The sequence below is a fragment of the Macaca fascicularis genome, chromosome 10 (assembly GCF_037993035.2).
Source record: "Macaca fascicularis isolate 582-1 chromosome 10, T2T-MFA8v1.1".
Taxonomy (NCBI): Eukaryota; Metazoa; Chordata; class Mammalia; order Primates; family Cercopithecidae; genus Macaca; species Macaca fascicularis.
Window position 1 is genome coordinate 78,669,229 of NC_088384.1, and position 21,549 is coordinate 78,690,777.

Consider the following 21,549-nt stretch of genomic DNA (forward strand, 5'->3'; position numbering starts at 1 on the left):
TGTGGTATTATTTCTGAGGACTCTGTTCTGTTCCATTGGTCTATATCTCTGTTTTGGTACCAGTACCATGCTGTTTTGGTTACTGTAGCCTTGTAGTATAGTTTGAAGTCAGGTAGCGTGATGCCTCCAGCTTTGTTCTTTTGACTTAGGATTGTCTTGGAGATGTGGGCTCTTTTTTGGTTCCATATGAACTTTAAAGCAGTTTTTTCCAATTCTGTGAAGAAATTCATTGGTAGCTTGATGGGGATGGCATTGAATCTATAAATTACCTTGGGCAGTATGGCCATTTTCACTATATTGATTCTTCCTATCCATGAGCATGGTATGTTCTTCCATTTGTTTGTGTCCTCTTTTATTTCACTGAGCAGTGGTTTGTAGTTCTCCTTGAAGAGGTCCTTTACATCCCTTGTAAGTTGGATTCCTAGATATTTTATTCTCTTTGAAGCAATTGTGAATGGGAGTTCATTCCTGATTTGGCTCTCTGTTTGTCTGTTACTGGTGTATAAGAATGCTTGTGATTTTTGCACATTAATTTTATATCCTGAGACTTTGCTGAAGTTGCTTATCAGCTTAAGGAGATTTTGGGCTGAGACAATGGGGTTTTCTAAATATACAATCATGTCATCTGCAAACAGGGACAATTTGACTTCTTCTTTTCCTAACCGAATACCCTTGATTTCTTTCTCTTGCCTAATTGCCCTAGCCAGAACTTCCAACATTATGTTGAATAGGAGTGGTGAGAGAGGGCATCCCTGTCTTGTGCCAGTTTTCAAAGGGAATTTTTCCAGTTTTTGCCCATTCAGTATGATATTGGCTGTGGGTCTGTCATAAATAGCTCTTATTATTTTGAGGTACGTTCCATCAATACCGAATTTATTGAGCGTTTTTAGCATGAAGGGCTGTTGAATTTTCCAGAACCTACAAAGAACTCAAACAAATTTACAAGAAAAAAACAAACAACCCCATCAAAAAGTGGGCAAAGGATATGAACAGACATTTCTCAAAAGAAGAAATTCATACAGCCAACAGACACATGAAAAAATGCTCATCATCACTGGCCATCAGAGAAATGCAAATCAAAACCACAATGAGATACCATCTCACACCAGTTAGAATGGCGATCATTAAAAAGTCAGGAAACAACAGGTGCTGGAGAGGATGTGGAGAAATAGGAACACTTTTACACTGTTGGTGGGATTGTAAACTAGTTCAACCATTATGGAAAACAGTATGGCGATTCCTCAAGGATCTAGAACTAGATGTACCATATGACCCAGCCATCCCATTACTGGGTATATACCCAAAGGATTATAAATTATGCTGCTATAAAGACACATGCACACGTATGTTTATTGCAGCATTATTCACAATAGCAAAGACTTGGAATCAACCCAAATGTCCATCAGTGACAGATTGGATTAAGAAAATGTGGCACATATACACCATGGAATACTATGCAGCCATCAAAAAGGATGAGTTTGTGTCCTTTGTAGGGACATGGATGCAGCTGGAAACCATCATTCTTAGCAAACTATCACAAGAACAGAAAACCAAACACCGCATGTTCTCACTCATAGGTGGGAACTGAACAATGAGACGACTTGGACTCAGGAAGGGGAACATCACACACCGGGGCCTATCATGGGGAGGGGGGCGGGGGGAGGGATTGCATTGGGAGTTATACCTGATGTAAATGACGAGTTGATGGGTGCAGCACAGCAACATGGCACAAGTATACATATGTAGCAAACCTGCATGTTATGCACATGTACCCTACAACTTAAAGTATAATAATAATAAATAAATTTAAAAAAAAAGAAAAAAGTTTAACATATGACCAAATATGTTTCCAACAGAACATGCAAACGTAATCTTCCTGCTCTACTATTCATGCCAAAGCAGCTATACCTGATATCTTTAACTGTTAACTACAGTTCTAGAAATTCTCTATAACAGTCAATCACAATGCCACACAATATGCAGTATTCTCCCTTCTCCCAACACTGTCAATGTCTCACTACTCTCCTAATCTTAATCCCTACCTCATACCACAAAGCAATGATCTCACTAGGCTTCCAAGATAATGGAAAAGAGCAAGTCTACAAACAAATATAGAAGTTCCATTCTGGGTGATTATTTGGAACACGCAACACATTCTGGGCCCAAACCCCTAGAAAATTCTCCAAGAGAAGATGACACAAGAGCTAGGTCATCATCTGATATTGTTGTAGTTAACTCGGCTCCCTCTTCAATGAAATAATGTCTTTTAGTTTGATTGCTTTGACACCTGTTTTTTTGTTATTTCTACTTTTGTTTGATTTGTCTTTTGTTTTTTGCTTCCTGACTTAAGGCACTGATAATATGCTGTCACATAATACAGTAACATTCGAGATGGAACTGGAGGAGCAGGGAACATAGAGTGATCGGGAAGAAAAGAGGGAATCCTGAGCAGAGAAAACTGGGAAAAGAACCAGAGGTGAGCTAACATGGCAGGAGTTAGAGCAAACAAAAAGTAGTCTAATAGGAATTAGAGAAGAGAGAGGGGGTAGCAACAACAAAGTAGAGTTGTGGTCAGAGGATAAAGAGCATTTAAGTGTTTGGAGATAAATTGGTAAAAAAATGTGATACCGGGGCTAGGCTGCATATCAGACAGATTATCTGGCAGCCAGGTCAAGGATGGATTTGAGGCTGAGAATCCAAAGAAAAGTAACTCAGGTAGGAAGCTGTAACAGTCCAGTAGCCCAGGTGAGAAATACTGAGACTTTGAACTCTGTGTGTTGGTAGAGGACTTAAAAAGACAGTACAGAATAGCTGCAAGACAGAAGCAAAATTATTGCTCACCAAGCTTTATGCAGACACAGAAGAGCATTTCACAATAACTATCTAACAAATTAAAAATCAATTTTCCTCAAAATAGATAATTTTAAACTAAGAATAATAACTACTGGTTTCAAAAATGTGTTTCTGGTGTAATATTTTGTAGGCTCATGGCCAAGCTTTAGACACTTCTAGCTCCCTGCCAACTTTCTGCATGGGTAAAAGTATCTATAATTGAGGGCAAGATATAGTTTTGTATGTTTACCAGGGGCTAGTTTCACACCAGAAATAGGTACAGCATTAGAAAGAGTTGGGGAGATTTAACTACATAGAGTAGTTTCATTGCCCTAAAAATTATCTGTGTTTCACTGTTTATCTTGTCCTCTATTGAATTAATATTTAAAAGTTCCTGGGATATATAATAATTTAAAACAAGATATTTTAATATTGGTGAGACATGTAAAGGTCCTAACTATGTTTTAGTGTTTTATGTTTATTTTTTATTTATTGGCAAACTCCTATTGCTGTCATTGATAATGGTGTCATTCTGATTACCTCTACTCATAAGGGGGTGGTGGTGTGTGACGTGCGTAAGGAGGAACATTGTGTGACTCAGCCAGCGTTGCCTCACCTGGCTGAATACATTTCTCTCACTACTGGCATGCATTAGAATTCATCCTGCTGAGCATTTGTCTTTGTGACGCAGTGAAGAATCTTTTCATGGTGAAAGATGGTACATGAGCTGGAAAGCCTTTTGTTAAAATCAGAAAGGACTATCTGATAACTCACTGCACTTATCATACTATACTGAACATCTAGAATTTTGGAAAAAATTCTGGTACAGTTTTTCTGTGTTAGGTAGCAGTGAAGATCTTACATCATGGTCAAAGTGTTCTTGTTTTTATCTTATACTCAAAAAGAAATGATTGCCAATCATACATAATTATGAAAATACCCCAAATAAACCAAAAGCTAGGAAACATATTAGGACTCAATATTGTCATGATTAGGACAACTAGCATAATAACATTGCTCAAATCAAGGAAAGGTGCATAATTATTTTCAGATAATGTTATTCAAATATCTTTAGGCTACAGTTGACAAAAGCACTACTCTAACTTAAGAAATAGGAGAAAGTATTAAGGGCACTGTGTCGTTTCCTGTAATTGAAGGAAAAACTAGATAAACTGCAGTCAAAGAATGCATTTATAATACACGATCATCAGGAATTTGGAGATTGAATGCACACGGGCTTTCTTCATTGCCATTACGCTGCTCTCTTCCTGAGGGCATTTTTCTTTTCCCTACTGACGGGTTCTTCCCCTGGGCCACCAACTTCACCAAGAGTTGTCACATATGGTGTCTTTCACCACCAGAGAAGGTCTGGCTAATTCCTTCATTTTCAATAACAAGAATGCTGGGAAAGGTCTGTTTGGTCTACCTCTTGAACAATCAATCAGGTAAGAACCTAGCATTGTCCATGACAACAGAGTAATTGGATCTGGGAAAGAAGCAGTGACCAGAAGAGGGGAGAGTATAGCAAACATGGCATACGCCCATTACGTAGGAGCCCTGTGGGAAAGCAGACAGAAGGAAAGGGTGTGTGTTGTTTCATAACTTACATGGGATCTCATAGTTCTGCCTCGCATTCTTTTTATAAAATTGGTAATAGATTCATAATCACTGAGTTGACTGCATAAATGAATGTGTAAATGAAAGCAACTGACTTCCATGCTTTATAATTTATGTCTTTTAAAATTAGTTTTTATATCTCCTCTATTGTTATAAGTTTCAATAACCATTTTTGGCTAGAGGGCTTGTGATACTGGCTTTATGCATTTCTGTTGTAACATGAACTATATTGGAATAGTTGGCAAACATTAGGAGTCCTAGATATAACATGGGACTAGCAAGTTCTCTGATTAATAAAGTACAGAAGCTTTTGTGTAAGGGTTTGGGCATCTATGTTGGCTAGGTAGACATACTTATGCTTTGGTTGATGTTTTGGGCTGTATTCTGAAGAACTGTTGCTCAAGCATCTTTTTTTCAGATAAGTGAAGCACTGTTGTGCTAAATGGTATCCTGATCGTCTAAGGAAGAGTCCAGGCTGTCAGTTCTAGCATGTCCTAGTCCTCTTGACATTCCTCTGCCAAATGGGAAAAGTTTAACGTGGCGAAATAAAATGAAAATGAACTTAAAGCGAATTCTTCAACAGGAAAAATTAAAACTCCCCCAAAGAGCAACGTCCATGGCACAGAGTAGAAGAACGGAGAGATATTTGTTTCTGTTGAAGTTTTTCACAATGAGACGATTACAGTTGTATCACTGGGAGTCTCAGGTGTATTCTTAGCATCCACTGGGGAGACCTCCTCCCTTCCCTCCTGCTAGTTTCCTGAGTCATTGTTCATTTGTACAACTGAGAAAATGCTAATTGTGTGCTCATATACGGAACCCCCAAAGTTTCATTTCTGTGGATTTCATGTCAATCCACCACATTCCTGAAAAGATTCTTCCAACAGTCTCATGTCACTCTTATGAAAACACTTGCTATTATGCCTTTGAATCCTAGCAGCCTCAGTGTTAATTATTACCTTGGTTGTATCTGCCTCAGTGCTGTGTACCATAGACAATAAATGTAAGTAGGGTCTTTAATAATAATTGATACTGTTGTTCACTACAGAAATAATTCCATTTGAAAAGATCACATAAAAAAGGATTTTTTTTTAAAAAAAAACACTGCTAATTTCCTTAGTAAGATGTATGTGAAACAGAAAAAGGGGAGCAATCACAATTTCTTGGCCATTAAGCATGCTGCTTATCTGCTTATTATGAAATCAGTTTGACAAAATTAAAACTGCATTACTTGAACACTGATTAGTGAACTAGGCACAGGTAGTTCCTCATTAACTTATAATTTAATGACAGAATTCTGCTGAAATATAATTTTCTCATTTGGAAATAAATTTGTTTTAAATTACCTTAATATACCTTACAACTTTATTTTAAACCTTGTTGCAAGCTAGATTCTTCTCTTCAAATGAAGAGGGTATTTGACCTTTGGTAACTCAATCCTGTTAGTTCTTCCTCTGCTATGAGAATGATTCTTTGCCTTTGGCCTTGATTGTTCCATCTTTGATCATTCTCGCTGCCTGTGAAGGCCATGGAATAGTGACTCTTAAACACAGTTTTTTTTTTCTTGTCTTCTAATTTAAAAGTAAAATATTGATATCAGTTTATTTAATGGCTCTTCCTGACTTTCATATTGCAGATCCTTTTTCTAGCTTATTATGAATATAATTTATTGGATTTCAGAACACCATTCTACTATTTTCTAGCTGGGACCTTCTGCTAAATGCTATCTAATATATATCTTATCCGTCTTGCCTAACAGAGACCCAACAGTACTCACGCCAACAATATGTCCAACTGAAAAAATATATCCATTTTCCAATGTCCTTAGCAGCTGGATGACCACCATGTGCCACATGGCAAATCACACGTAAGCAGGTGCCTGCTGGAGGGTTCTGGGAAAATGTGTTTCCTGATATAGGTGCTCTTTTTCTTTTACTGTAGGGAACGTAAATGGAATAGAGCCACAGAGTCATCTCGATCTATGAGAAAAAGGCCACGAGAATCACAGGGCCCTCACTCAGCCTTGTTATCCCTGAGCTCCTGAATCAGTGCCAGAGACCACCTGTGGAGTCCTAAGATAAGTAAGCAACATTGAGGAAAGCGCCCTAGGTTGGGGAGAACAATCTGAGATGGCTAATCACAGACAAGCCGCTGGCACAACATTCTGTTCCCAAATATCTCCTTCAGCACGTACTCCCAGTAACTCCAGCAGCATGACCTCATTCTGCACATAGCCCCTCCATCATGACCCTATGAAACTTCCCTTCAATCCCTCCCTCTTTGCAGACAGCTCCTTCTCTGCTGTGCTGTCCATTGCACCTTTGCAACATATCTTCATACTTTCTCTAATAAATCTGCCTTTCTTTACCTATTACTGTCTTGGTAAATTCTCTTACCACCCACAATGCCCACCCCAGCCAGTGGCACCCATGACAGGCTTCCGGCTACATGAGAAAAAAAAGAAAAGAAAAGCAAAACCGAACAAAACACAAATTAAAAATCCTTAATTTGTCTCAGCTATTGTTTGATTTGGTTTTCTGTTAGTCCAGGCCAAATGCAAGTCCTGAGTGACAGAATCATGTTGGACAAGTCTTTTAAAATTTGTCCTCCAATATTCATATGTCTTATAAAATGGAGGTAATAATAGAACTTATTTCATAGGACTTTTGGGAGAATTGGGGTAATTCATGTTAGACCAGTGACAGGTGTAACATATGCTTGTTAAATGATAGTAACCTAAAAAACTATTATTTATCAATGAAACAGAGACAGAGTTTCTTAAAAGTTGTTCAGAGGGGTTGGAAAGGCAATGATCACTTCTATGTCCTAGTTCTGTTTCTTAACAACTATTTTCAGCATTTCTGTTCTTAAATTTCTGGGGTTTACTTACATATTTCTATTTATATATATGTGTGTGTGATGCTTTTTTCGTGTGTGTGTGTGTGTGTGCACGCGTGTAATGCTTTTTCTTGACTGATTTTAGAATTCGACTATAATATCCTGCTCTGATTGAGGAGGCTTTAAATCTTTGACTCCATCTCTCACCTGCCCTTTCTCCTTGCTTGTGTTAGAGTTCTATCACTCATGCCCGTTCCTCCCTGTCACCTCTAAACACTCAAGCAACATACTCAAACTCTCTTGATCCATTCATTAAAAATAGTATCCCTTGGCTCCTCTGTGACAGGAGGACACTTACCTGCCATTCCTTTTACTTCCAACTCTTGTTAGCTTAAACTCACTTTTAAATTGTCAGTTTTTATCTTTGTTCAGCATTCATAATTACGACTTTATTTGCATATAAATTGATTCTGAAAGTTTAAAACAAGTCCAATAAAAATTTACATGAGTATGAAATTGCAACTATAGTTTTCTGCTGGGCCATATATTAGAATATATCAGATTATTTGTTTTAGTTCTAACACCGTAACCCACATGGCTCTCCAAAGGGACATTCCTAATAACAAGTATATATGGATCTTTTTAAGTTCTTTCTTCAGTTGTTGAAACTCTTACATGTTTTAGCATGGTTGATATTTGGATAATACATTTCTGGTACATTTATCCCCACCCCTCTACCTTAACTTTCTTTTGGAGAGAAAAAAATTAAGTCTTTTTCATTTATCTGTCATCTTCTAGTTTCCTACTGATTACCTGAACCTACTCCATTCCTATACTTGCTATTTAGACTTTAAGACCAGTACTTTTGTTTAGCTCTCAGATGTTTTCTTGTAATATCTTCCTTAATTTCCCTCTTCTGGTTTCTCCTTTTCATTGGCTGATTATGCCTGTAAATACTTGTTGAATGAATGAAAATTATAATACAGTCGTTAGGAAAATTATTAGCATGGTATTTTCAAAAAGTGTTTTTAATTCGTAGTGCCAGCTTATTCATTGGGCATTATTTGGCTTAACTACTAAAGATGGCAACCAATATCAAGGTGAAAGGTGAAACAGATCAACCTGCCTCTCTCAAAGTATGTCAATATTCCCCTGCCATCCCCAATATTTTATATGTGGAGGTAGAAATTTAATCAAGGAAGCCAGATTTTCTTAGAACTCTTCTTCCTTCCAAAAAGTTATGGTGATTTTTTTTTTGTGGTACCCGTGTTCCTGCTTCCACGCTAGGCGCACAGGTAATGCAATCAGGGCTTACTTAGCTGCCAGGCATCAGAAGCCAGGCAGACAGAGGTACGCGGAAGAGTAGCTTGTCTCTGTGCAATGGAGTGGATGGAAGGAAAGAAGAGATACTATTGCTGATGCAGATTTCTGTTTTCTTTTTCTGGGGAGAGGTGGGTTTGTACTAACAGTAGCACACAGTCTGAAATCACAATCATTTCTATGACTCAGGGTTGACATTTTCCCTTCAGTTTGACGTTAATTGCTTTTATGTGGGCACCACTGAACACTGTCTGGATCCAAAAAAGCTCTTGCTTAGCAAATGCAGAAAAGACACCCAGGAGACAGAAGGCAGGGGTGCTTTCTTCCACAATCACCAGAATAGCAATTGCTGCTGCTTCTGTGAGTGTAAGGGAGAGACTGAAATCCAGTTGCCTTTTTTTTTTTAAATAAAAATCTTTTCAATATGAATGTCTTTCTTTTGACTTATGAGCTTTTAAACAAACGTTCCAGATAGACAATGTTTTCACAATACAAAAGTTTAAGTTGTTCATCCTTCATTTGCCTGACACATATCCAAAAAGTGTAGAATGTAGAGTAAATCTCATTCTCCAGCAAAGGACACCTACCACTATAAAATTCCAAGACTAATAGTGCAATGAACTGACATAGTAAGAACTTTGTCCTTTTTAAGATTGGGTGGAGGAATAGCCTAAGATGACACAGGCATTTTTTTTTAAATATAATAAGGTCAGGAATAGCAGGTAATGATGATCTCACAAAACACAATAACTTGTGGATCTAACTTTTCATGTTTGTAAACAGTGATCTTTTTGGCACATGTATTCTACCTGCAAGGAAGTCATGCACAGTTTTCCATTATGTCCCAAAACAAATTGCTGAACACAATTTATGGCATCATCTTTTCTTTTCTTAACGATTTTTCATCATGTAAAGTCAAACTTACAGCTACTGCTGCTTACTCATCATAAATTGGTTTGAAATTCAAAATAGAAACGAGATAAAGTATACATTTTGTACAGAATATACGCAAGTGTTTGAAAACTCTTACCTCAATGCATATGCTCCCAGAATAAAAAAAAAAATATAAGAATCTCACATCTCTTGAGGTCACTTTTAAATAGCTAATACTATTATTTTAGAGCAATTCTAAGAAAATTCCTGAAGTTTTTGATGAATGGCCTGGAGGTGGCCTTAGCAGACCCCTTCACTTGCCCCTCTTTCTTTTCTATTTCCCAACTTCATTTCATAGACTATAATGTCTTTTGCTTAAAAGAAATTCCCCTCTCTGTGACATCTTCTCTCATTTCCTTGGCCTGAAAGGTGTCAACTATTTGGTAAATAGAAGTTATTTTCATTTGCTTAAGAAAGTGTGGAGCAACTTCTGGGTAAGGAAGTGACAGTCACAGTAACTCTGAGTGGGAATAAGGTTAGCTTTGGGAAAAAAAAAGATTAGGAAAATGGAAGCCATCATAATGAATGGCACCTGGGTCCTCCTACTGAGAATCCTGACAAGCTGGAGAGAGAATTATTCTGGGAAAAGCCTGGAGCAACCAATTTGCTAGGGGGCCTTAATTTCTCCCAACTCTAAATGAAAAGATTGGAGCACATGATGTTAAAAGCCATTATGACTCTTAGATTTTACGTGACCTATCACTTATTTTCAAGAATTCAAAAGCCTCTCCTTTTCCTTTTCCTTTCCCTTCTCCTTCCCCTTTCCTTCCTTTCCTTTCCCATCCTTTCCTTTCTCACACCTCCCACATTTATTGAGCCAAGCACTAAGCTAGATCCTGGGAATACAAAACAGACTAAACTATTGTTTTTGACTTTCATCAGCTCACAAATACAGGATAGGTTATCAGACACACTGATTGATAATTACAGTATAACAACTAATTGAAAATATGTTCAAGGTTCACAGAACAACAGACGAAAGAACAGTGGGCTATTCATGGAAGTCATAAGATGGAGCGAGAGATGGATGAACTGAGTTGATACTGAGTGCCTCGGGAGGCCTAGGACTTTTCTTGGTGGACAAAAGAGAGAAAGGCAGTGTAGGAAATGACCATATTATAAAGGCATTACTATTAAAATTGTAAAGGCAGAAGAATCACAAATAGTTAGGAACTGCTGGAGCAGAACAGTGCAACAGTCAAAGCGGTGAACCATCAGTACCTGAGGGTAGGGGCTATGTTTAGTCACTGATAAACCCTCGGTGCCCAGTGAGATGCTTGGCACATACTAGGCCCTCAATAAATATTTGTTCACTAAATGCACAGAAACTTCATTTTGCAGGCAACAGAGAATGAAAATGATTTAAAATATGATCAGGAATGAGTTTATTTTTTTAAAAGGCCATTCTTATGCAGCTGAGCAGGTAGATTTGTAGAGCAAAGTGTGAGAGAATTTCAGGAAATAGGTAGGTAATGATTGTACATTAGACCTGACAAGGGCTTAACAAGACGGCAGGAAGAAGGGGGAGCAGGAAAGAGATGTGAGAGCTAGTTAGGAAATTCAGAGAGCAGGTGTGTTATTTAGATTGTGCACAAGAAACTGATACAGATGAAGTTAATGAAAACTTCCAGAAAATCATACTCATACCCTTGAGATAAGTGAATTAAACTCTCCAAGAAACTCACAACTACAGAGGGGGAAGAATCTAAAATTACAAACACTAAAGACTAATGTTCAGATTATAGAACATATTTTCAGAGAGTGCATTTCTTCTGTGACAGCTACTTCAAAATGTAATAATTTAATGTACAGAGATCCTCTAAATTTTTCTTCTATGTGTGAAATAATATTTAAAAATCAAAATGGCTCAACAAGTTTGAGAAAATGACAGTATCTATCAAAGCAGCACACATAAAGATCTATGACCAGTCATTACACTCCAATATCCAGCTCTCAGAAAGGCAGATGTTTGTAGCATCGTTATTTATAGCAGTCCTAAACTCACAACTACCTGAATGTCTACCAACTGTAAGTAAATTACTGACTACTACTTAGCAAAGAGAATGGACAAACTACAATCACACAGAAAATATAGAAGAATCTCTTAAATCTCATAATATAATGTTGAATAATAGAAGTCAGACCAAAAAGATTTTATTGTATTATTTCATTTACAGATATTTTAAAAACAAGTAAGACTAATCTATAATGTTAACTGCCAATATAGAGGTAAGTAGGTAGGGTGGATATCTAGGGTGCTGGTTATGCTCTGTTTCTTGATCTGGATGTTGATTAGGTGGATATATTCCTTTTCCAAAACTCCATCAGGGTATAGAGTAAGAAACTGTGCACTTTTCTGTGTATGCTACATTTCAATAAAACATTAAATAATCTGGCTCAGTTCCCATGAGCGTGGTGTTAACTGGCTGCCTCCTCTCAGCTTCTGTTTTTCTGATTCTTTCCTTTTATGTTAGAGTGTCAATGATTCAGCCCTTGGATGTCTCCTCTATCTACAGTCACTTCCTGGCTGATCTCATCCAGCTTCATTAAAAAGTATGATGACTTTTTAATACAATCAAACACCCAATGACCCCCAAATTTACGTGAACTGAACATGACCAAAACTGAACTTCTGCTATATATTCCTAAACAAAAAATTATACTCTATTTTATATTTTCCCTATGTCAGTAAATGATATTTCTATCTTTGCCTCTTGGGCCAAAACTTTAACATCATCTTTGATTCCATGCATCTTTCTTTCACATGCAACATAAAATTCATAAACATATGCTGTCACTTCCTCCTTTATAATATACGTGTGTGTGCGTGCATGTGTATGTGTATACATACATGCAAATTTGGATTCCTTTTTATTTCCTCCACATTCCACATTGGTCTAAGTCACTAGCAACTCACCTAAATATTTCAATTGTTTGGTAATGAATCTGCTTGCTTCCGTTATTTCCCCTCTGCCACGCAGTTCATTATTGATTAAATGTTAAGTCAAATCACATCTATACTCAGCTAAAACCCTCTCATGGCTTCCATCTCACTCACAGTAAAAGCCAAAGTCCTTCCAAAGCCTATGCCACCCTACAGCAAAATCAATTGCAATTGCCTCCTCAGTTCCCTCTGCTATTCCTTCCCTCAATCTTGCTTACCTAGCTGCTGTCACACTTGGCCTTTGCTGTTCCTAAAGTACACCAGACTATCTTTTGCCTCAGGGCTGTAGTGCAAGTGCAGTGTTGTCTCTCCAGACATCCTCCTGACTTGCTCCCTCACCTCCTTCCAGTCTTTGCTTAAGTTTCACCTCCCAGAGATGGCTGCACTGACCACCCTATTTAATGCCCTCTTCCACTGCACTCTCCATCTCTACCTCATTTTTGTCAATATCACTATCTCTTCCTAATACACTGCGTGACTGACTTCTTTATTTTACTCATTGTGTCTCCCACCTAGAATGTATGCTCCACTTCGGCAAGGGTCTCTATCTGTTTTCTTCACTGCTTTATCCCCAGCATCTAGAATAGAACTTGGTACATTGCAGAAGGCTTAACAAAATGTTGTTGAATAAATGAGTGAATGAATCCAAGTTCTTCATTTTATAGATGAAGAATGTACCCAAACTGTCAAAGGACTTGAAGGCTCATATCCATTTGGCAGAAGATTAATGCTAACATTTCTGATTTATAGACATCTTCTCTAGGGCTCTCTCCCCTTTACTGTGTTCCTTCCTAGGGCCAGAATTTCAGAACTCGTGGATATGAGTTCTGTCCCATTTAGTTCCTTCTCAAGAAGAGCCAAAATTATGGCCTTTAAGGGCAACATATTTTATTTGCAACAAAGTCTTACTTTTTTCAGCAAGAAAAAAAAAACCCATATTTGTCTCCTCCAGCAGTAAATTCTCGTTTGCTTGGTTTGCATTTGTTGAATTAATGGGTTGAGTGTTGTAAGGTAAACTTGTAGAACATTGTGTAACGATTGTATTCTTCTTGACTTTTAAATTTGGCCCAAAGGCATGATTTGTCTCCCTTATTCTTTAATTTTCAAGTTACGTGTTTAAAAATGGAATCTGGAGACATCCAAAAGATTTTCTTTTATATTATTCTGTACCTCTTTCCTTTATAAGGGATGAGAGATGCTGTGGTTAAGAATAGGATACAATCTAAGTCACAAAAAAAGTAACCTATTATAAAACTTCTGAAAAATGTCCACAATGACCATTAAGGGGGCAGAGGGTTCTCTGTCTATTGAAAAATGTTGTCTTAAAAGGTCACATTTCTTAAGCACCCAGAGGGCTCTAGGAATGGTTTGGAAGTTAGAGAATGAACAAATGTGGTGGAGAGTGCTGATTCTGCTCTGCAAGATAATGTTACGTGCTTTCCCCATTGTATTCAGTGGTCAGGACCTGAGGTTTTATTTAGCACAATGTTTTTCTTAATGTGAATCTAGAACAAAAGCTGCCTATGGAAGCCCCCAAGTCTTACTCAGACCATACTTGTGTTTTTTTGGTTCACATAGTGTTTTTAAACAACTGTTGCCAATATTTAACATCTTTCATGGATTCTGCAGCTCCTTTTAGAAGAAAATTCAAGATCTGGCAATACTGTGCCCAAGCTTCTTTAAGGAAGAGATTGTCAAAGTGTGGTGCCTGGACCAGCAGCATTAGCATCACCTGGGGACCAGTTAGAAATGCAGATGCTCAGGCTCTATCCCAGACCTGCTGGGGCTGGGGCCCAACAATGTGTGTTTTAACAGGCTCCCTAGGTGACTGTGATACCTGATGCTCCAAGGTAACAGTAGTACTTGCAAATCTTAAGTTTCTGGCTGAGCAGTTTCAGTGGGGCAGGGGGAAATACTCTACAGAACATCAAAGCCAGGGAAGGCAAAATATTCTCCATAGCTTCATTAATTATACCGGGAACATCAAGTAGCCCCTGGGAAAATCTCTGCAGATGCACTCCTGATGGGGAATATTACAAGGATTGGAGATAAAAATCCCTAAGGAAAATTAGTGGGTAGGAACCCACAGAGAGGAGGAAATTAACTATATTTTAGATAGGACTGCACAAAGGCTTAATGCAACTTAAGATATGCAGATTGATGTGTAATATAAATATATTCACTCTTAGCAAAAGCTTCCCTGAAAACCACTGCCATTTATTGCATGCTTTTAATTGAGATTTAGTGCATCCCATAAATTGGTCACTTTTTAAAAAAGGAATATAGTTCATTTGGGGAAAGATATTTTAAAAACATTTTGCAAACATTTAGAATCTATTTTTTTCTGTACTCATTTATCCATCTATTCATATGCAGGGAAATAAAGTATATGTCACATAGACAATGTTCATTGAACTGAAATCTCTCCAAGTATAAATGATACTATAGAAATAAATGAGTAACTTGGCTCTTAAAGAGAGAAAGTTGATTCTGTTTATAAAATACTTGGAAAGCATAGTTTCTAAAAACCTTAGAATATTAAAACTAGTTGGCATTTTGTGCATCCCATTATAAGAATTAAAGTCAATATTACATAAGTGTTAGAAATAAACCCCTGCCAATAATCACTAATGACATAGAAACCAGGCCAATTGAAACCATCCTGGTTCAATATGGTGAAACTCCATCTCTACTAAAACTACAGAAATTAGCTGGGCATGGTGGCATGTGCGTGTAGGCTTGAACCTGAGAGGTGGAGGTTGAAGTGAGCCAAGATCACGCCACTACCTGCACTTCAACCTGGCAACAGAGTGAGACTCTGTCAAAAAAAAAGAAAGAAAGAAAGAGAGAGAGGGAAAGAGAGAGAAAGAGAAAGGAAGGAAGGAAGGAAGGAAGGAAGGAAGGAAGGAAGGAAAGGAAAGAAAGGAAAGAAAGGAAAGAAAGGAAAGAAAGGAAAGAAAGGAAAGGAAAGAAAACAAGAAAGCAAGAAAGCAGGCCAGCATATTCGGTGTAGCTCAGAAAATCATCAGAGCACTGAGGGTTAAAAAACTGTAGATCGCAATATTCAGACAATGCCCACAGACATGAAGTGACCCTGTAGCTGTGAGGCATGACATGACAAGCTCTGTAAGGCATATATATTATACACAGACTCAAAGTATTCTTAGATTCATATTCTCAACTCTTAAAGGAAGTTATATGAAGGAGAAGGACTATCACTAGTATTTTATAAACTATAAAAATGGAAAAAGAAAGTTCTTCTTTAAATATGCTCATTTCAGTATTCTTTCAATGACAATTGGACATTTCTAGAGAAAGCATTGCACTTGAATCCAGGGGTCCCAGATGTTCACAGCTTCTTGTTTGCTGTATTATACCTGCTTTCTAGCTATTTTTGTAAGTATCTGAAAGGCTCGCTCCTAGTGGAATAGCAGCACCTCAATGGGTAGGCTATATCTAATTTATCTTTCTAGTCCACAATCGAATAAATATTATTTGTTCTTATTTAAGTATTATTTTCATTATTATTTAAAGTTTTTGTTTTAAAGTGTTATTTTTTCATTCTTCTACATGTTAACTGAGTAACTACTACATGGATTATGGTGGACTAGGTGCTGCCCAGGGATTAAGAAGTTTAAAAAGGGCTGAAGATGTCTGTTCCCTAGGAGAGAGCTGGAAATGAGATGGACTTAGAAGCAGCATAGGGATGAGGCTAAGAGAGAATGACTTGGGAGAAAGTGTTTAGATGAAATAGAATGTGGTTTTATTTGTATTTTGTTATGCAAAGAAACTGCATCAAATACCTTAATCTTTTTTTTTTTTTTTTTTTTTTTGTGGAGATGGAGCCACACTCTGTCACCCAGACTGGAGTGCAGTGGTGCAATCTTGACTCACTGTAGCCTCCACCTCCTGGGTTCAAACAATTCTCCTGCCTTAGCCTCCCAAGTAGCTGGGATTACAGGTGCCTGCCACCACGCCTGGCTAATTTTGTATTTTTAGTAGAGACAGGGGTTTCACCATGTTGGCCAGGCTCATCTCGAACTCCTGACCTCAAGCGATCTGTCCACCTTGGCCTCCCAATGGGCTGGGATTATTGGCGTGAGCCACCATGCCCGGCCGGCTTATTCTTAATGAAAAAAATCTCCATAATTCTTAAGTCGATGCCATTATTTGGAAGTGTTTTAATTGCACTTATACTTGGCAGCTGAATTATTTTTAGGTGAAGTTTTAACACATGCTAAATATAACAAAAATTCAGTCTTTTGCAGGCATTAGTATGATAGCTCAAGCATTCAGATCATGATGATAAGCTTTAGCGGTTTCCATCCACCATACCTTGGCCACTTCTTCTTGGAAAGCCACGAGATTCAAATGGGAGATGTTCACGAGGTCAGGCCCATACACCACCGTGATCATGCGCTGCTCCAGGCGCCCGATGTTCCCCACATCCAAAAGTTCACGTAATTTGGGGTCCTGGACAATAAATGTTGAAAATAATTAGTCTATAACTAGAGATTCCAACGTGACAGCATAACTTCAACTTCTGTTGAATTAGAATGATTTCAAAACAAAGTTGCTTTTATTCTTACTAGAGAATTGTAGGAGTTTAAGGCTCCCATCCCACAAACGACCTAGAAAGATGAAGCAACTTGCCCAGAGTAGTGGAGAGACAATTTCTGGCTCAAGACTATAGCCTTTAGTTAAGTGCTCTTTCTGCGATCTTATCACACATTTTTATGTGCCATGGTTCTCTATTTCCTCCAATCATCCCAGAAATTGTGTATTGAAATGAAAAATCTCTATTCTTTTCCTCAATTCCTGAATGCACTAAGACAAAGAAGGTGGTTATTCTGAAATTAAAATATGACAATGCCTACGTAGGGCTAGGGAAGAAACACAGCCCTGGCTCTCTGTGTGGACTTGCTCCAACACTGAATACTGATGCAAAAAGACCCAGAATTAGTGTGAGCAAAACCGTGGTGCCTGCCATGCATATGTTGATTTCACTTCTGTCCTTGGAATGTACTGGGATTTGGACATATGGAACTTCTGCAGTCTTTTCAGAGCAAGTTGCATTCTTTGGGTCACGATAAATGGAAATCCTTTGGAGATATATTCCTGCTGGGAAAGGGAGTTTTCCAAAAATTCAAAGCTCAAAGTTTTCCAAAATTTCAAATGTAAAATAGGGCTTAGTCAGCTTGACTGAACTGATTTCCTCCCATAGGACAGGCCCTGAAGGAAATGAGAAGTCCATGCAGAAAATAAGCATCAAATCAATCACTTAGCAAATTTGCTGGCCAGCTTCTGAGACAGAAATACACTTACATTCTTATTTATTTACCTAAATACTGGGCCAAGCGGTACTGATTACTTAGACTGGCTATTCTGACCTCTTTTTGGAGGTTTTGATATACATCATCCTTATGAAGAAATAGTAAATGTTTAAAAAACAAAAAAACAAAAACCACACACAACCAAGAAAGAAAACAAACAAAACCTTTTCAGCTGAGTTACTTTACTTGGTGCCATTAATTCTCTCTTTAGTTAATAAAACGTTCTCTGTTTGGTCGCATGAAGAGTCACATTTTCAGAAAAGTTATGAAGAAAGAAAACCCCATTTCAAAGCTCTGCCTAACATAACTGAAATCTCACTTTCACGAACAAGTTGAAAGCTTATCAAGTACATCAAGCCTCCTAGAAAGATCAAATGCTACCACAAAAACATCAATTTGCATGACCCAGAAAAGGAGAGGTTTTATCAAAAGTTTTATTAAATAAACAATAATAGAAAAAAGGGAAACATTTAGCACTCTACCATTAATGAGAGATTAAAGGAGAATGTTCGGGAAGAATGACTGTTTTGTGAAGGCAATTAAACTTGATAACAAGGTATTTTATGAACTGATTAATTGCATCAAAGTTTTTGAACACCATTGAGACAAAGTTCAAAGAGAAAACATATCAGTAATTGTCATTTTGTGGGGTTCTTTTTGGTATACTCAGAAGAGAAAAAGCATTCTTAGAAATCACCTGAAACTTGTAATTATAAATCACAAGTTTTAAATCAGTGATTATGGAGTCCATCAATATATTTACCTCCACAATCTTTAGTGGGAAAATATTTGGAAATGAATTGGATCTATACATTGGACCCTTTCTTTCCTTCCAGTGATAGCCACACAACTCATTCTTTCACTTTTTTCTCCCCCAAGCATTTTTTGTTCAGTCTACACTATTTTACTACCTAATTCTCATGTCCATTTTTGTTGTTGTTGTTGTTGTTGTTGCTCATTTTGACATTTTTGCTCAAAATTTGATAAACAGATGATTGGTTAAAATCGCCACCTCTCAGAATTGCAGACACTAGGTGTGGGGGTCAGGGATCCTCTTGAATCATCCTTAAGATAAAGGAACTCAAGGCAAGGAAGGATCACCCAGAGTAGGTGCTCAGAGTAGAAAACAATTTTGGAAAAGAGCTTCTGGGATTCCCACTAAGAATTTATAAGAAACATGACCAACTGTTTCTGAAATATTTGTTTGAAAAGTTTTCCCAGTAATTGTTGCTTATATATCTTTTCTTTTTTTCTTTTTTCTTTTTTTCTTTTTTCTTTTTTTTTTTTTGAGATGAGGTCTTGCTCTGTTGCTCAGGCTGCTGTGCAGTGGTGTGATCTCACTGCAACCTCCGCCTCCCAAGTTCAAGCGATTCTCCTGCCTCAGCCTCCCAAGTAGCTGGGACTATAGGGGTGTGCCACTATGCCTGGCTAATTTTTGTATTTTTAGTAGAGACGGGGTTTCTCCATGTTGGCCAGGCTGGTCTCAAACTCCTGACCTCAGCTAATGCACCGACCTCAGCCTCCCAAAGTGCTGGGATTACAGGTGTTTTATATCTTTTAAAAGACTATTAGTCTTTATATAAAAAGAAATTTATAATGAAGTATTTAGAAGTGATGTCTGGAATTAGGTGGATGAAGCAGGCTGGTAAAATGATGCTGCTGATTGAATCTGAGGGGTAAGTATTTGAGGACTCACTGCATGGTTCTGCATCTGGATGGTTAACATTTGGGAAAAAAATTTTAAAAGGTTACTGTGTATGAACCAAAGGAACATTTGAAGATTTGAGAAACATTTACTCAGAAGAAACCACAATATTTTTAAACCATATAGTTCTGAATGTAAACAGAGAACTGAAAATATATAACAAGCCAAGTTTCTTACTAACGTCCTTTTTCAGTGATGGAACACATTGATTTAAACTATGCTTTACTTTCTTTTCCCCCAGTGGTCATTTTATTTTTAAAACTGTATCTTTTCTTCATTTATTTCATTTTTATCAACACTAACCTTGATTATGTTAGAATTCTCCTTTAAGAAACAAGTTCACTTTTATTTGACCTGTACTCAATAACTTATCTATTTTTGAATGCAACTCTTTGTTGAGCATATTGATACGCAAGGGGTAGACTGAGAAAGACACTTGTACCTTCAAGTTGTCCTCATTTGTTTTCAGACTTTCAGAGAATACACAAAGAGGGGATTGTCTGGAAGGACAAACTTCAAATGCACAAAGTTTTTAGAGGGCTTTATAGGTAGAAGGAATTTGATGAAAACAGATGTGTAAAAAGTGGTTGTTTCTAGAGTATGACATACTCAGTTCTTGGGAAATAGGTGGCTATGTTTCAAAAACAAACAAATAAAATCAAAATAGCCACAATAACAAAAACTGATAGACAGCTTACATGTAAACCATCTTATCTCCCAAACCTATTTTACCAAGGAGTTTTATGTCTGAGTATTTCTCATAGACTCAACTTCCTAAGAAGTTTCCAGAGAAGGATTTACCTATTTGAGTTACTACCAGACTCCAACATATTTTTCCATCCTTGCAACTGATATAACTTCATTAAACATTTTACAAAGAAAACATACCCATAACTCTGTAAAACTGTTCAATTTCTTTGTTGGAGGAAACTAAAGAACACAGTTCAGAGAAAAGTAAGAGGTGAGGTGAACATGGAATTTCATATTTTTGCTAAGCTGTCACTCAAGGCCTCCTTTCTTCAGAGAATATCCTAGATGTATCTTCACGGCTGGAATTAACCAGATCAACTCAGAATCCTGGCAGCTATAATTGAATTCCACTTTTAAAGTTAAATCTAGATCATTTCTGTTCCCATAAGTGCTACCAAATAGAGACTGTCTGACTAAGTAAATTCATTTTCTCTCAATCATCAGGATTTGTGATTAAATTACTTCATGTCTGTTGCAAAGAAAGTTGAGTTTTGCTCTTGTTAAATAAAGCTCATGTTAATGATTCTCATTTTCAGGTAACTGGCCACTGAAGAAAGTAAAGACTGTTCTACACCTAAGAAGCAAGGACTCAATTACAGCACGTGTTACTGTATTATACCATTTAAAATATTCAAAATTAATGGAAGGAATAAACACAGGCTAAAGGATAATTTTTTAAAAAAGAATTAAATGCTGGTTTGAATTCTTACTTTTTAATATCACTTTTTAAAAAGGTTATTTTATTTATATGCCAAGTATCTACAAAATAAAACATCTCTTCAAGACCTTTAGATTTTATTTTTGATACCAGAAACATTTTTGGTGTAGAAGATATACCGTACTCATTTTTTTCATACTCATGAAATGTATCTTTATTGGATTTTAGGCTTATCCATTGATTTGTATAAGTTAATTTGATTCCCAGCACTTAATGCAATATTCTCAATCTGAATTACAGTTATATGGGTGGAACTCGAATCCATTCCTATCAATCATCAAGCACATAAGAGTCTTTCCAATAGCAATCAGTACCTAACAGTTGGAAATGAAAGAGATGGATTCCTTACACATAACTGAGATTCATATGATTCAGCTTCACAGTGATAAAGCTACCTTTTCTTTGAAGGCAGAGCCAAATTGCTATGCTTTATTCAAATTTCATTGTAGAGGAAATATATAAATTTATGTCCAGGCTGGTTTCCCATCAAACCCTTGAATTCAACATTTGCATCTCAGAAAATAAAACACAGATTAACAAATTCCCTTTGAATCAATGC

General features: G+C 37.2%; 1 protein-coding gene across 3 annotated transcripts in view; it reads right to left on the reverse strand.

The window, feature by feature from the left end:
• Positions 1-21,549, reverse strand: part of PLCB1 (phospholipase C beta 1) — a 744,009-nt gene that overhangs the window by 238,587 nt on the left and 483,873 nt on the right. For all 3 annotated transcript variants that reach the window (XM_005568372.4, XM_005568373.4, XM_065521765.2), the window contains exon 4: positions 16,820-16,957. In XM_005568372.4, the coding sequence (XP_005568429.1) occupies positions 16,820-16,957 (138 nt within the window). The remainder of the gene's footprint in view (positions 1-16,819; positions 16,958-21,549) is intronic.